The sequence below is a fragment of the Gorilla gorilla genome, chromosome 9 (assembly GCF_029281585.2).
Source record: "Gorilla gorilla gorilla isolate KB3781 chromosome 9, NHGRI_mGorGor1-v2.1_pri, whole genome shotgun sequence".
Taxonomy (NCBI): domain Eukaryota; kingdom Metazoa; phylum Chordata; class Mammalia; order Primates; family Hominidae; genus Gorilla; species Gorilla gorilla.
This window is the reverse complement of record NC_073233.2, coordinates 86,317,949-86,335,597: the sequence shown is the minus strand read 5'-3', so window position 1 is coordinate 86,335,597 and position 17,649 is coordinate 86,317,949. Positions and strand designations below refer to the sequence as shown.

Below are 17,649 nucleotides of genomic sequence, written 5' to 3'. Positions count from 1 at the left end.
TTGAATTATATCTTTTTCCATAAAGTACAGACGATTGTCCATTCAGAAGGACTTTTAAAAATTCAAGTTTATGGCTGATTTTTGGCTGTGGTTAATTGAAGTTCCAAGAAAAAGAGTAATATAGGAAGGCTGAATTATTTGGAGGGTTCCTATGCCATTATTTATCATCTTAGAAATAATCATAGAGCTGGGCATGGTGACTCATGCCTGTCATCCCACCACTTTGGGAGGTAGAAGCAGGATGATCGCTTGAGCCAGGGAGTTTGAGACCAGTGTGGGCAACAAATTGAGACCCTGTCTGTACAAAAAAAAATAATAATAACCTGGTGTGGTAACCTGTGCCTGTAATCTTAGCTACTCAGAGAGGCTGAGTTAGGAGGATTGCTTGAGCCTGGGAGGTCAAGGCGGCATTGAGCCACACTCATACCACTGCACTCCAGCCTGAGTGGCAGAGTGAGACCCTGTCTCAAAAAAAAAAAAAAAAAAAAAAAAATCGGCCAGACACGGTGGCTGACGCCTGTAATCCCAGCACTTTAGGAAGCCGAGGCAGGTGGATCACAAGGTCAAGAGATCGAGACCAGCCTGGCCAACATGGTGAAATCCCTTCTCTACTACAAATATAAAAAATTAGCTGAGCATGGTGGCGAGCTCCTGTAGTCCCAGCTACTCGGGAGGCTGAGGCAGGAAAATCTCTTGAACCTGGGAGGCAGAGGTTGCAGTGAGTGAGATCGCACCACTACACTCCAGCCTGGCAACAGAGTGAGACTCCATCTCAAAAAAACTTAAAAAAAAAAATTTAAAAATTTTAAAAAATCATAGTTGAAACTCATAAATAAGTATGTGTTTGGTCATCTAACTAAAAGATATAGATACTTTGTAACAGGAAGTTCAAAAGCTTGCAGCTCATTTCCCAGGGCAAAGGTGAGGTGCTCCAGCTTGCTTAAGATGTGCTCTAGAGTCCAGCTATTTGGAGAGCCTGGCATGCAACAGCCAAATGGGCAGAAAATGGGTATTGACGGTTGCTCAATTTCAGAGTCACCTTTGCAGTACTCTAAAAGCACACTGGAATTGGCTGGAAGAGCCATTAGTAGACAATCAATATCTGAGCTTTTGATAGTGACCATGGTCTATATGATTATTTGTGGTACTTTATCTGTATTTTTCTTGTAGCACCTAATGCTTTATGGTTAGCTATGATAAAATCTAATCTCTGCTGTAGCACTTTTTATTTATTCATGAACCTTCCCCACTTTCCCTAATCAAAGTTAATTCCTCCTGTCTTTATTGTCCTTGGCTCTATAAGCCAGTCTCAGCCTCCCATAAACCACAGACCTGCCTGCCCATAAAGGCAAGTTGTCATCACCAGCGAATGTCAACTTTCTTGTTTCCAACCTGCCTGCACTCTTAACCGGCTCCCAATAACTTGTGAAACACACAATCAAGTTTTTGTCATTACTTCTCCAAGAAATTTGTGTAATTGCCTGTGTGTTTATATTATATTTTTATGTACCTTTTATCTCTAGGAGAACCCAGGAGAAAGAGGTAGTTTTTCTAGTAACTAGCCCAGTTGTTATCAGGGGGAGATGCAAGGTAGAAGAATTCTACCTGGAATTTCAATCCTAACTAAAAAGTGTGAAAATTTGAGGGAATTGTTCTAGTGATCTTTAGAGAATGCAGTATTTTTGATATACCAGAAGAAAGTACACTCTGTGTATTCAAAATGTGTCTTTATTTGTAATTGAAGAATACTCTGCTGTATTATAACTTCTCAGAGAGTGTGCAGAATCTTTAGCTAGGTAGGAGGATGTAGTTATAAAAGAAAAACAGGAAGTATTAGAATCTGATACGGTGGAAGGGAACCTAAACCTGAAGTAAAAGAGAAAAGAAGAATGTTACATGGAGGAAGAAAAGACAACAAGGGCTGGGCACATTGGCTCACGCCTGTAATCCCAGCACTTTGGAGGCCCAGGTGGGCAGATCACTTGAGGTCAGGAGTTAGAGGCCTGCCTGCCCAACATGGTGAAACCCCATCTCTACTACAAAAATTAGGTATAAAAATTAGCCAGGCGTGGTGGCGTGCATCTGTAATACCAGCTACTCGGGAGGCTGAGGCAGCAGAATCACTTGAACCTGAGAAGCGGAGGTTGCAGTGAGCTGAGATCACACCACTGCATTCCAGCCTGGGTGACAGAGTGAGACTCAGTCTCAGGAAAAAAAAAAAAAAGAAGGCTTTTGTGGGCTTTTCTTCAGAGGTTCACCTGACCTTGTTGAAAAAGAAATAGTACCATTTGGTCCTGAAATAATTATGAGACATTGTAAAGGAATGCTTTGCTCAAAAGATACAGGTATCTTAAGAGGGGAAGCAACTTTGCACTCTTGTCAAGGAAACATATAGGAGACTGACCCACTGGAGAGAATGTGAATTTTCAGACCATGTAGGCAAAGAAAGAACAAAGATGATATGTGTTCCTCCTGCATACCATAAAATTAGTACCAAGTAAAGATATAGTAGTGGTGTGGGACTGTATCCAGATGTCTTCTAAAATTTTTATCCCGTGAAAATAGCCTATTTTGATAAGTTCTTCCATACTGATTCATTTATCTCCCAGAGTACAGAGGAAGAAAATAGGAGAACTACTGTTCTGCCTTTAATTCTAATTAACATTGAAGGATCGTTTGGGAGGGTGGAAGTTTAAGAGTCCACGTAGATGAGGAAAAAGCAACATGGAAAACTGTTTTATGTGCACATATAGTTTGTGCTTCTCCCTCCGTGGGAATTATGCTTCCCAGTCCCATTGATGTGACCTGAGTCATATGACTTGCATTGGTCAAGGAATGTGAGAAGTGACATACATACGTTGCTTCTGTACAAATGCTTTTAGTACATAGTCATACATGCTCTTTTTCCCATCTGCCCCAAGACCAACAGTACCCTAGAAAGAGATTATTCTATCAGTTTTAGACCAGGGTGGACATGTGGCCTATGTTTTTAAAAGGCCTTTCATTGTTTTAAACTAGTGGTTCTCAACCAGGGATTATTATGTTCCCCTCTTTCTTCACCAAGGAACATTTGTAATGTCTGGAAATGTTTTTGGCTGTTACAACAAGGGGAGTATAACTGGCCTATAGTGGGTAGAGGCTTGAATATCCCACAGTGCACAGTTGAGGCCTCCACAGCAAAGAAGTATCTAGTTAAAAATGTTATTAATGCTGAGATTGAGAAACCTGGTTGTAAGCTTCTGGGGTTGTTTGTGACTATAGCTTAGCCTAGCCTATCCTGACTAATACAACAACTTTCACCTTAATTTTATACTAAGTGCAGCAATAGTTGTGTATAACCAGTTAGGTACACTGGAAATTAGGAAGGCAAGTTTGGGAGAAATTTTTTTTTCTTTTTAACGTAGCTATCCTACCATGGTATAAGATTTTAAGGTGACTTGACCAGGCGCGGTGGCTCACGCCTGTAATCCCAGCACTTTGGGAGGCTGAGGCAGGCGGATCACGAGGTCAGGAGATCCGAGACCATCCTGGCTAACATGGTGAAACCCTGTCTCTACTAAAAATACAAAAAAATTAGCCAGGCATGGTGGCAGGTGCCTGTAGTCCCAGCTACTTGGGAGGCTGAGGCAGGAGAATAGCATGAACCGGGGAGGTGGAGTTTGCAGTGAGCCGAGATCGCACCACTGCACTCCAGCCTGGGTGACGGAGCAAGACTCCAACTCAAAAAAAAAAAAAAAAAAAACATTTTTAAGGTGACTCAAAAGGTTTAGAAACTTCCAGTTACACAACTATAACTGTGCAATTGCAGATATTCCAGATAAATAAAAGCCAGAGAGAAAAGTCAGTGTGGTTACACAGTGAACTCTCTCCTGAACTCAAATATTAAAGGAAGTTTGTAATCAAAGATAAATATGAGTCTTTTATATTCCTTTAAACATAGCATTAAAAGAATTAAGATCCAAAATTAATGTGGTTTAGATCTGCATGCAAAGATCCCCAGAGGACTTTTGTTTGTTTTAGTTATCTTAGCAGCAAGATCCAGCAACAAGTACATCTCTCGTTTGATGCTCATGAACTACATAGAGAAAGCAGAACATCTTACCAAGGATTGCCTCATCTTCCTCATCACTGGCCACCAGCCTTATCTGGTCTACCTCCTTCCGATTATTCCATAGTCTCTGATTCTCCAGCATCTTTTTGAGGCAGTAGACCTTTCTAACCCTGGCTTTAAGCTTTACATGTACTTAAAGTATCAAAAGTGATTACTGCCGGGCACAGTGGTTCACATCTGTAATCCCAGCACTTTGGGAGGATGAGGCGGGTGGATCACGAGGTCAGGAGTTCAAGACCAGCCTGGCCGACATGGTGAAACCCCGTCTCTACTAAAAATACAAAAATTAGCTGGGCACGGTGGCATGTGCCTCTAATCCCAGCTACTCAGGAGGCTGAGGCGGAGGTTGCAGTGAGCCAAGATCGCGCCACTGCACTGCAGCCTGGGCTACAGAGCGAGAGTCCGTCTCAAAAAAAAAAAAAAAAAAAAAAGTGATTACTACCCACCCTTGTCCCATGGAATCACTCCTATTTTGAAGCCTTGAAAATGATAGGTTTTGAATATACCTATCCCTTCTTTTTTGTTTTGTTGCGTCTGGTTCTGACAAGTCATTGTTTCATATATATAATAAGTATATGCAACATTCTAATGTTATGGGGTATAATGTACTGTTTTGATATGTGTATACAATGTGGTATGATTAAATCAAACTAATTAGCAGATCCTTCACCTGACTTATCTATCATTTTTATAGTGAGACATTTGAAATTTACTCTTATTTTAAAATATATAATATGTATTGTTGACTCTAGTCACCTTGTATGTAATAAATCTCAAAATCTATTCTTCTGCCTGGAATTTTGCACCTTTTGATTAATAACTCATTCCCCTCTCTCCCATTGCTCTGTCTATCTGAAACTTTGTACCCTTTGATCAGCAACTCTTTGTTCCCTTCCTTCCCACTCCAGCCTCTGGTAACCATCATTCTATTATATATTTCTATTCGTTCAGCTTATTAGATTCCATATGTAAGTGAAATTATGTGGTATTTGTCTTTCTGTGGTTGGCATATTTCACTTAGCACATTATCCTCTGGATTCATCCCTGTGTCACAAGTGACTGGATTTACCCCCTTCTTAAGGCTGAATAGTATTTTATTGTGTATATATATACACAATATTTGTCCATTCATCTGTTGATGGGCACGTAGGTTGTTTCTGTATCTTTACTATTGTGAGTAATGCTGCAGTGAACATTAGAGTGCAGATATCACCACCAATATACTGATTTCTATTCTTCTGGATATATATACCCAGAAGTGGGATTGCTGAGGTGTATGTTCTGTTTTTAGGTTTTTGAGGAACTTCCATATCATTTCTCATAATGACGGTACTAATTTACATTCCCACCAACAGTGTATAAGAGTTCCTTTTCTCTGTATCCTCTCCAATCTTATTTTTCATCTTTTTTATAACAGCCATTCAAAGCTGGACCTGATGGTGGCATGTGCCTATAATCCCAGCTACTTAGGAGGCTGAGGCAGGAGATCGCTTGAACCCAGGAGTTCAAGTCCAGCCTGAGCAACACAGCGAGACCCCATCTCTATTTAAAAATATAAATGTAGGAAGAAAAAAAAAAAACACTGTAACAGGTGTGAAGTGATAACTCAGTGTGGTTTTATTTTTCATTTTCTTAATAATTAGTGATTTTGAGCATTTTTTCTTGCACCTGTTAGTCATTTGTATGTTTTTTTTTTTTTTTTGAGAAATGTCTGTTCAGTTCCTTTACCTTTTTTTAATCACGTTATTTTCTTGTTGAGTTGTGTGAGTTCCTTATGTATTTTGGGTATTAACCCCTTATAACATGTATGGTTTGCAAATATTTTCTCCCATTCTTTGAGTTGTCTCTTCACTTTGTTAATTGTTTCCTTTGCTGTGCAGAAACTTTTTAGTTTGATACTGTCTCATTTGTCTGGTTTTGCATTGGTTGTCTGTGCTTTTGGAGTCATCTCCAAAAAAATCATTACCCAGACTAATGTCATATAACTTTTTCTCTATATTTATTTCTGGTAGTTTTATGATTTCAGATCTTATATTTAAATCTTTAATCCATTTTGAGTTAATTTTAGAGCTAAACAAGGATGGAATGCTCTGTTTCAAGGATACTGTTTCTCAGGCTTTAAATATTTTCAAGCAGAGGCCAGAGAGCCACTGGTTGACTATTCTTTTCCAAAGTTGATTGCCTATAATTCTAAATTTAACACTCTGGATTGAAGGTAAGAAAAGAACAAAATTTTTACCATGTGTCTCTCAACTCCTATCATATTTTAGCCATATCTAAAAGCAAGACACCAGGAAATAAAGATACCAGACTTCCTCCTTGCTCTGAGGACAGAAGGGATAACTGCAGGGTCCTGATTAGAGCCCAGCCATATTAATTGTGTAGCTGTTCTCGCTCACTCTGATTCAGCCTAGTGATGAGGGTCAGAGCTGATGTTTTTCTCTTTAATGATAGTAGTGAGGATAAGGTATACAGCATTGGGGGCACAATCTTGAATTATTCTTTATTGTTGATTATTCATAAAGTATATCTCAATCAAAAGTTTCTAAATCAAAACTGGGAAGGGGATGGCTTAATGGCAAAGTGAGGCAAACTTTTTAAAATGTTTATAATGTAATGTGACATTTAAAGATTAAAATGTGTTTTATGGATTCCTCATTTTTCATTTGTTACATGAAATCTTAGTTTTTTACCTTCAGGTTCTTGGGCTTAAAAATGTCTACCTGCCCAAAAGACAGGAAAGTCACAAAATAATACAGATAGCAAATAATTTTTTTTTTTTTTTTGAGACAAGGTCTTGCCTGTCGCCTAGACTAGAGTACTGGTGGTATGATCATGGCTCACTGTAACTTCGAACTCCTGGGCTCAAGTGATATTCCTGCCTCAGCTTGACAAGTAGCTGGGACCACAGGCATGCACCACCACACCCAGCTGCAAATAAACATTTTAAAATTATTTTGTAGGGACGGAGTCTTGCTGAGTTGCCCAGGCTGGTCTCAAATTCCTGGCCTCAAGCAGTCCTCCCACCTCAGCTTCCCAAGTAGCCAAGACTACAAGCACATGCCACTGTGCCCAGCCACAAATAAACATTAAAAAAATTTTTTTTTAATTATTTTTTGGGAGACAGACAAAATCTCGCTTTGTCATCCAGGCTGGAGTACAGTGGCATGATCTTGGCTCACTGCAACCTCCGCCTCATAAGTTCAAGCAGTTCTTCGTGCCTCAGCCTCCAGAACAGCTGGGACTACAGGCATGCACCACTGCACTTGGCTAATTTTTGTATTTTTGGCAGAGAGGGGGTTTCACTAGGTTAGCCAGGCTGGTCTCGAACTCCTGACCTCAGGTGATCTGCCCACCTCGGCCTCCCAAAGTGTTGGGATTACAGGCGTGAGCCACCGCACCCGGCCTGAAAAATTAAATATTACTAATTTAATAATTGAAGAAATGTAATTAATTTAGTAATATGAATTAGTAATTGAAGAAATACAAATTAAAATATTAAGCTATCATTTTCCCTTACTAAGAGTTTTTTGATGTTTTCTATTATAAAACTATAATACCTGTTTAGTATAGAAAATAAGAAAATACAAATAAAAGAGGTAAACAATTTTAAAATACTTGTAATCTCATCACAGTAGCAACACAACATCTCATTATGTAGATGATAGTCTTTTTTCTATCCATGTCTAAAACTTATCTAATAGTCTGTTGATGTACATTTGAACTTTTTGTCATAAGTAATGCTGTAATAAACATCTTGCATGTTAATCTTTTTTTGCATCTCTGATTTTTTAGGGTAGGTTCCTTGAACTGCTTGCTGAGTCAAAACATATTGCATTTTTCAGGCGTTTGGTTATCTGTTGCCAAATTGCCGACCAGAAAAGTTGTATCAGTTATATGAGCTTATTGGTTTATCCATTCTATAATCTGTATTCTTTATTTTATTTTCCTATATTTTTTCTTTCAGACTTAGTCTTGCAGATATATTATTTTCTTATCACCCTTTTTTTTTTTTTTTTTTTTTTTTTTTGAGACAGAGTCTTGCTCTGTGGCCCAGGCTAGAATGCAGTGGTGCAGTCTTGGCTCGCTGTGACCTCCACCTCCTGGGTTTAAGCAATTCTCCTGCCTCGGCCTCCCAAGTAGCTGGGATTACAGGCATGCACCACCAAGCCCAGTTAATTTTTTGTATTTTAGTAGAGACGGGGGTTGTACCATGTTGCCCCCAAGGTGGTCTTGAACTCCTGAGCTCAGGCAGTCTGCCCACCTCAGCCTCCCAGAGTGCTAGGATTACAGGTGTGAGCTACTGTGCCCAGCCATCATCTCCATTTTGATAACTCCAGAATGGTATCTTGTTTTTTTAATTTTATACTTCTTTGGTTAATAATCAGAATTTATTTTATATGTCCTAATAACAGCACTACAAATTAAACTCTTCATTGCCACATTATAAGAAAAAACAGACAAAAATACACACACCTTAAATGTTCAGCTAAAAAGGAAAGCAGTTAAATAATTATAATTCTAATCAATAAACTATTAAACATTAAAGCTATTAAAACATAATGTGAAGTATTTTTACTAATATAGGAAAAATATTAGTTTGTAATATTAGGTAAGACAAGTGGTAAGTTTTTATCTGTAATTATACTTTATAAATGTATAAGGGAAAAAATTTGAAAGAAAATCCACAAAAATGTAATTTTCTGGTGCTGATAGGTGATTTTTAATGTTTCATAATTTTTAACACTATCCACATTTTTATAATTAACATTTCTATCACATTTATGAAGAAAATACATTTGTGTTCAGTATACTACACAAATGGTGCAAGAGAGAGGAAATTGTCCACTTATAATTTGTATGTAGTCAGTAAGATTCTGGTAGGTAGTTAATTAGCCATTGCCAAAATGTTAAAGGTTTACTTGCTTCAGAAACTGACTGTTGGAATCACCTGAAAATATAATGCTAATAATTTTTTTCTTTCCTTAGGTTGCTGCTGTTGATCTTCTGGTTCCTGGAGTTGGGGAACTCTTTGGAGGAGGCCTCAGAGAAGAACGATACCATTTCTTAGAGGAGCGCTTAGCCAGGTACTGGTCAGACCTAAAAGAAACACAATTGAGAAATTGAGCATAAGGCGCTCAAAGGTGGTCATTGCATAGTAACAGAGTGAAGACCCTGGGCCTCAGCGCCTGACAGAACTGGATCTCAGATTCTCTATGTCCTTGAGCAAGTTGTTAGTTTATCTCTGAGCTTCCCGTTCTTCAGGAATGGAACTCTTACATGAAAAACCCACAGTGATATTTGCCCATTTTTACAAACCTTTCCTTATGGAAAGTAGCTTTTTAAAAAGTTAAAATGAGAAGAGAGAGCTCCCCCTTAAAGCTTGTCCTACATTTTTTTTTTTTTTTTTTTTTTTTGAGACGGAGTCTGACTCTGTCGCCCAGGCTGGAGTGCAGTGGCGTGATCTTGGCTCACTTCAAGCTCTGCCTCTCGGGGTTCACGCCATTCTCCTGCCTCAGCCTCCCAAGTAGCTGGGACTACAGGCGCCCGCCACCACACCCGGCTAATTTTTTGTATTTTTTAGCAGAGACAGGGTTTCACTGTGTTAGCCGGGATGGTCTTGATCTCCTGACCTCGTGATCTGCCTGCCTCGGCCTCCCAGAGTGCTGGGATTACAGGCGTGAGCCACCACGCCTGGTCAGCTTGTCCTACATTTTTATCTTATCTGTGTTCTTTATTTACTCTCAATTATGATTGGCAGACTTCTGTAGGGACATAAAGACAAACTCTGAGCCAGGGAAAGGATGAAGTTGGGGAAAGAAAACTAGTCAGATAGCATTTAGAATAAGCACATTTCACTTCCTCAGATTCTCTTCTATGTAAGGGTCTTGATTTAGCTATTTGAATAACTTTATTCTAACTTGCTGTTTGAGAACTGGGAAACAAATCTGTAAACACATAGAGAATGTTTTGGAGATGGGAAGTAAGGAATCATGTTTCTAATCGAACTGCCACTCCTACATATACATTTATATGCCATAATGACTTCCTGAACTAACCATACCTGTTTTCCATGATTCCTACTTTAGTAAAAGTACTGCCAGACTTAAAAAAAAAAAAAAAAAAAAAAAGACTTTACCATGTCTGTATGCTTCATTCTCTCCAGATAGTACTGGGTTTCATAGTAATCTGGAAAAGCCATAATTGTTTAAAAATATTGTTAGCCATTTGTGAGGCCTTCTTTTCCTAATGGGGAAATACTTTAAAAGTTGATGCTTTTTCAAGGTGTCAACCTATATGTAAATCTCTTGGGTAACTTAGTTTTGTTATCCCACTCATCTGAACTGCTCTACTGGGTTAGGATCCAAAAGAAAGGGGATGGATAAATAGGTTTGAGGAAGACTGTATTAGTTAGACGACTAACTCCTTACTACTATTACAGCGTTAAAAAAGTCCTGAGAAAGTTGTGGAATTGAAGGTCAGACTCTAGTTGGAAAAAATCTGAGTATTCTCTATGTTTTTTAAAAAGCACAATAAAAATCACACATGGCAAGAAACCTCATCTGTTGAAAGATTAATTGGTCTGTTTTCTTTGCTTGCTTCCTTCCTCCAGGAAACCTTTCCTCATAACATTAAATGTTTACCTAATACCTGATAATAGCCACATCTGTCTTTCATAATGAAGTGGATATATATGATGCCCTATTTCAGGGATCTGTCTATGGCTGCTGTTCATGTTTTCTGTATTTTTGTGTATTTGAATTTTTCATATTCCTGGTCACATTAGATGCACTGTGGTCCAAAACACATTTTTTAAAGGGCTGAGTTGAATTTCAATTAGCACTAAGAATTTAAAATTTTATTAATAGTTCTCAAACAAGAATCAATGTGCAACCATATTATGAAGGCAGCCTCAGAATCTATATTATTGTTTTAATGTTGAAGAATGAAAGTTTTATCTCTGTGTCCCTTGTCTGTGTGTGCCTCCCAACAACCTTAACTAGTAATAATAGTGCTTTTCTTTTTTTTTTTTTTTTTTTTTTGAGATGGAGTCTCACTCTGTTGTCCAGACTGGTGTGCAGTGGCATGATCTTGGTTCACTGCAACTTCTGCCTCCTAGGTTCAAGCAGTCCTTCTACCTCAGCTTCCCGAGTGGGACTACAGGCACACACCACCACACCCAGCTAATTTTTGTATTTTTAGTAGAGATGGGGTTTCACCATGTTGGCCAGGCTTGTCTGGAATCCTGATCTCAAGTGATCCACCCACCTTGGCCTCCCAAAGTGCTGGGATTACAGGCAGGAGCCGCTGCACCCTGCCTAATAATAGTGCTTTTCTTATGTCACAGGTTAATAAACTCATCTCAGGTGAATCCCTTCCTTTGGACTCTGGATCATATTTTCTTTCTATAACATTTATTGTGTAAACCATTTATTTGATAACACCTTGTGCTATTGGTTAACTTACTGTATGGTTTCAGCTCCTCAACTATATTGAGTATTACTTGAGAGCAGAGGCTTTGTCGTCTACTTCTTTATAAAGAGTTCTTTGCACACACCCAGAATAAATGTCTAGTGGTTAATATTTATCTTATTGCCGTTCCCTGAAAGAATTTTATTTTCCTTTAACAGATCGGGACTTACAGAAGTCTACCAATGGTAAGAATGTGGCCCCTAATAATTCTTACTCTAGCTGCTTGTCTGACTGTTGCCTAGAAGCGTTTTTACTTGTATCCCCAAGACCCCATGAAAGAGTGTTAAAAACAATGAACTTAACTGTTCTTAGGTCAGGGAAGGGGTTGGGGGCTCAGAAGATTACTTACTTCCTTTGGGTTCTTGAAAAATAGTAATAATAGCTCTCATTTACTTACTGCTTATTGTGTGCCAGATAATTATGTTAAAAATTTTATGTATATTGGCTGGGCGCAGTGGCTCACGCCTGTAATCCCAGCACTTTGGGAGGCCAAGGCAGGTGGATCACCTGAGGTCAGGAGTTGGAGACCAGCCTGGCCAGCATGGTGAAACCCCATCTCTACTAAAAATACAAAAATTAGCCGGGCATGGTGGCAGGCACCTGTAATCCCACCTACTTGGGAGGCTGAGGCAGGAGAATCGCTTGAACCTGGGAGGCAGAGGTTGCAGTGAGCTGAGATCACGCCATTGCACTCCAGCTTGGGGGACAAGAGCGAGACTTCGTCTCAAAAAAAAAAAAAAAATTATATTATGTCATGTAATCATCCTACCACCCTGTGAATTAGGTACTATTATCCTGACCCTTCTTATTACTCCCTAGGCATGAGGCCCAGAGATGTTAACTAACTTAGCCAAGGTCACACAGTTTGAGGGATAGAGATGGGGCTTGATCTCTCTGAATCAAAATCCTTGGCTCGGCCAGGCGTGGTGGCTCACGCCTGTAATCCCAGCACTTTGGGAGGCCTAGGTGGGTGGATCACTTGAGGTCAGGAGTTCCAGATGAGCCTGGCCAACATGGTGAAACCCTGTCTCTACTAAAAATACAAATACTAGCTGGGCATGGTGGTGTGTGCCTGTAATCCTAGCTATTTGGGAGGCTGAGGCAGGAGAATTGCTTGAACCTGGGAGGCGGAGGTTACAATGAGCCAAGATCGTGCCACTGCGCTCCAGCCTGGTGACAGAGCGAGACTCCATCTCAAAAAATAAATTAATTAATTAATTTTAAAAAATCCTTTGCTCTTAAGCATTATGCTGCAATTTCTTTACGTGTGAAATTAGGGGCTTGAGCTAAGTGATCCCTGATGCCTCCACGAACTATAGAAGTCCAAGCTGCTTAGGAAGGACCACGTGTCTGTACTTATACATTCACTTCCTCAAAGTTGTTTTGGTTTTCCTTATGCAGACTTTTTCTTCAAGTACTTTTCAATATATATACATTTTTTATTTATATTTCTATATTAGCACTCCTTCAGGATCTTGGTATAATAATACCAACAATATTATTAATCCTTTTGCTGTGCTCAGGAAGAGGAAGGGGCAAGTTACCTACACCCTCGCCTTTTGGTATGGAAGGAGATAGGTTTCAGAGATGCAAAAAAATCTAAAATTGGCTTCAGGTGATGGCCTTTGAATGCCTTATATTAACCAGTAATGACCTTAGGCATATTTAATCTCTCCGAGTCTTGTTTTTTTGGCTATAGAATGGAATGATATTACCTCCTTCACAGAGTTATTGTGTGGATGAAATGAAACAATACAGGTTAAGTAGCTACATAGAGTGGAAGCTTAGTAAATGCTAGTTTCCTACCCCCTTTCTTTTCTTTGTTCTGAGTCTTGCTATTAGGTAGATAAGCCTGATGATTGAGCAAGCTTATGTATTTTATAGTTTGTGAAAATTAGCCTTAAAAAAAGCTAAACCACTAGCCTTAAAAAAAGCTAAAGCCACCGTGGGTGCGGTGGCTCACGACTGTAATCCCAGCACTTTGGGAAGCCAAGGCAGGTGGATCACTTGAGGTCAGGAGTTCGAGACCAGCCTGACCAACATGGTAAAACCACATCTCTACCAAAAATAACAAACATTAGCCCAGCGTGGTGACAGGTGCCTGTATTCCCAGCTACTCCGGAGGCTGAGGCAGGAGAATCACTTGAACCTGGGAGATGGAGGTTTCAGTGAGCCAAAATCACGCCATTGCATTCCAGCCTGGGCAGCAAGAGCAAAAGTCCATCTCAAAAAAAAAAAAAAAAAAAAAAAAAAACTAAATACAAACTGCACCTCAGCCTGGGCAATAGAGTGAGACTCCATCTCAAAAAAAAAAAAAAAAAATTGGTTAAGTAAGTTTAGGCCTTGAAAGTCTTTATTAATCATTCTTTTCCCAACTAAAGTTTTCAAATCCTTAAGATCTCCTTGAATTTGCTTCCTTCTATATTAGTATATTAAAGGTAAAAGAGACCTTAGACATCTTCATATCTGTGATGTCTGCTAGTGTTCCACCATACGGTGAGAAGCCACCCCAGATGGCTAAGAATTTACTCACTTCCTATTTCTGCACCCCATATGCAAATTAAATCTGTAACTAGTTCCACAAATTTCGTAGCATCTCTTCCATAATCTCGCTACCCTGGAACCAGTTTAACAACAATCAAACAAATACATATACATTAGAAAATTTTTTTCTTAGAAATGGATTTTTTCATCTATCAAAGCAAAGGCAAGAAAAATGCTACAGACTGAACCCCTCTGCTGACAATTTGCAGATATTCATGCCAGTGTTTCAATATCAATGTATGAGAAATTTAGACCCATCTAAAACTATTGCTGGACTTTGTAGCAGCCAGGTCAGGTCCTGTAGGCATCTGTGACAGGTAGTTTGGTGTGCTGTTCATTTCATCACTGAGTCAAAGTGTACTCTTTCCCCCTGCCTCGTAAACTTTAAAGTGAATTTAGTAACTGAACATTTCAGTTATTCAAGACTGAATAACTGAATGTGCCTCCCATTATTTCTTATAGTTTTTACTAATCTGAAGTTTTATACTAGATATCCCTGTAATGTTGATCTCTTACCTGATTACAACTCATCTGTTTGGAGTTAATCTTTTCCTTTAAAAAGATAAGTACTTAGACTTAACTCCTTACAATACCAGTATATGTAGCCATTATTATTAATGGTGGGGAAATAGGTTGATGGACAGTCTTTATGATTGAGGAACCAAGTGGCTACAAGTTATGTTGCTTACGTCTTATTATAGAACTGATTTTACAAATCATTCAAGAAAATATAAACTTGCTTGGTTTTTGTCTTTTTTTTTTTGTCTTTTTTTTTTTTTTTTTTTTGATATAGAATCTCACTCTGTCACCCAGGCTGGAGTGCAGTGGCTCCATCTCTGCTCACTGCAACCTCCACTTCCCAGGTTCAAGCGACTCTCCTGCCTCAGCCTCCTGAGTAGCTGGGATTACAGACGGGCGCCACTACGCCTGGCTAATTTTCCTATTTTTAGTAGAGACGGGGTATCACCACGTTGGCGGTGCTGGCCTTGAACTCCTGAGCTAGTGTCCGCCCACCTCGGCCTCCCAAAGTGCTGGAATTACAGGCATGAGCCACCACACCCGGCCGATAAACTTGTTTTAATCAATATTATATAACTCAAGAATTTCCCCACAAAATGACATAATAAAATATTTATAGTTGCCCTTTTCCTCTTTTCTTCCTAAAACTTTTTCCAGTGCTGGTGTGTTAGAATCTGAGTTTCAGTCATGGCTGTGCCATTGTTTTGCCATGTGGTCTTTAGTGGGAAAAGAATGTGCGTGGATGGGTTTCAGAGGCTGTCTAGCATGTCAGCTAAATGACTCTGGGCGTCTTCACTAGGCCTAAGGCAGAGAATTAAAGGTTTCTCCTCACTCCAGCATTCAAGCATATATTTTTGTGCCTTCAAACAAAACTTCATGTAATTAACACCTACTCTAGAGCATTCCCTGGTGATAAAAAGTTGAATGAAGCACAGTTCCTGCCCTGTTGTAGCTTATAATCTAATCTATAGGATATCTTTTCATAATGTAACAGGCAAAACTCTGCACTCTCCTCTGTGTATTGAACAATATGATTTTGGGAAGGAAAAGAAAACATTGTGATTAACCTACCAAGAAATAAAAGAGGCGTATATTTTCAAGAAAATTAGTAAATCTATAGAAAATTTTCTGTGGCCTCCTGAGGCAAGTTTTCTGTCATAAATGCATAAATATAATAGCTTAAAAAGGAAAAGGGACCAAAGCCCATGACTGTATGACAGGATCCACTGCTGTTTCTCTGGGTAACCTTGGATAGATTATTCAGCTTCTTCCTTTCCATTGTCTGTCTGTGGAGGGGAAAGACTGGTCTATCACAGTGAGGTAAACAATAACACATGATTGCAAAATACGTTTGAAACATTAAATTCTAATCATAACATCTGGTCTTATACAATATATATAGATGATGATTTTCTGTTTTTGAAAAACAGGTATCTGGACCTTCGTCGATTTGGATCTGTGCCACATGGAGGTTTTGGGATGGGATTTGAACGCTACCTGCAGTGCATCTTGGGTGTTGACAATATCAAAGATGTTATCCCTTTCCCAAGGTTTCCTCATTCATGCCTTTTATAGCTGGAAGATTGGTTAAGGAAAAGCACCCCCCATGGCAGAGACACTGCACATGATTGTGCATACAGCAGAATGCATGTTTGGATTTTAGAAATGCAGATTTCAATATGTAATTGTTGTGCCATAAGATATCATAGAAAAAATATAAGTGGTTGTGATTTTCTTAGAAAGTCGAGGGTATTTCACGTAAGGATGAGCTCCCCCAAGAAGAGGTACTTATAGCAAGGGGACTCTCAAATCCATTACCTCAATTAAGAAATGAAGAAATTGAATTAGATAGTCTCAAAGTTTCTTTTAAACTCTAAAACAGAATGAGATAATGTATTTTACGTTGTCTATAATCATTAAATCACTCCCTGTGTAATTTTTGAGAACCATCTAGTAGCTCGAAATAAAATAATGTTGCATCTTTTCTCCCTTGCCATATACTTTGTGATAAATCCTAATCTCATTTTCAGTACTTCATTAAACATTGCAGAAAAAAATATTCCTTAAGGTCTTAATTGATTTAAAGAAGTAGCTATTCTGAATTGAAATCTCCTTTCATTGAACTGGATGAAAAAATCATGTTTAATAACTGTTGCTTTTCAATTTTCAAAGCTGTTGAGATATTACATTAAGTATTTCAACTCTTTAATCACTGTTGTTATAATTTGTTTATATTTGATGTTTATAATTTGTCTAATAAAATAGATTTTTTTAATAGACACCTATGGAAAAAAAGTTATATATTTTTTAATTTCATTTGGTCCTTTCCCAGTAAAATTTGGAAGAAAGGTATTTTCAATCCAAGATGAGGATGGGAGTTTGGCTGAGCCTAAAGGATGGGTAAGTCTAGAGTTAAAAAGTAGTGTGGTCAGCTGGGCTTGGTGGCTCACGCCTGTAATTCCAGCACTTTGGGAGGGTGAGGCGGGCGAATCACTTGAGGTCAGTAGTTCCAGACCAGTCTGGACAACATGGTGAAACTCCATCTCTACTAAAAATACAAAAATTAGCCAGGTGTGGTGGCAGGCGCCTGTAATCCCGGCTACTTGGGAGGCTGAGGCAGGAGAATCACTTGAACCCGGGAGCCGAGGTTACGGTAAGCAAAGAACGTGCCACTGCCCTCCAGCCTGGGAGACAGAGGGAGACTCCATCTCAGAAAAAAAAAAAAAAAAAAAAAGTACTGTGGTCTATGAGAGTGAGAAGAGCATTGATTGGGGAGTTTGGAACCTGACAATTCTAGCACTTTAGACAAGCTGCTTACTGTGTAGGAGCTCAACATCATTTTCTTCAGAGTTGATAAAATAATTACGTGTGTGCGCGTGCATGTGCACACACATGCATATGTTTAAAACTGAAATGCTACAAAAACTTTTTTAAAACTCTTGTTTTAGTCTTTATTGTCTTCATTGAGTTACATGCATAAGGACCTATATAGCAAATTGTAT

At 38.9% G+C, this 17,649-nt stretch overlaps 1 protein-coding gene across 10 annotated transcripts in view; it reads left to right on the top strand.

Annotated features, from left to right (window-relative positions):
• NARS2 (asparaginyl-tRNA synthetase 2, mitochondrial) overlaps window positions 1-16,928 on the top strand; it is a 138,523-nt gene extending 121,595 nt beyond the window's left edge. For all 10 annotated transcript variants that reach the window (XM_063693421.1, XM_004051882.5, XM_019037677.4 and 7 more), the window contains 3 exons: window positions 9,101-9,198; window positions 11,743-11,769; window positions 16,078-16,928. In XM_063693421.1, coding sequence (XP_063549491.1) covers window positions 9,101-9,198; window positions 11,743-11,769; window positions 16,078-16,222 — 270 coding nt within the window. In that variant the 3' untranslated portion in view covers window positions 16,223-16,928. The remainder of the gene's footprint in view (window positions 1-9,100; window positions 9,199-11,742; window positions 11,770-16,077) is intronic.
• The last annotated feature ends 721 nt before the right edge of the window (window positions 16,929-17,649 follow it).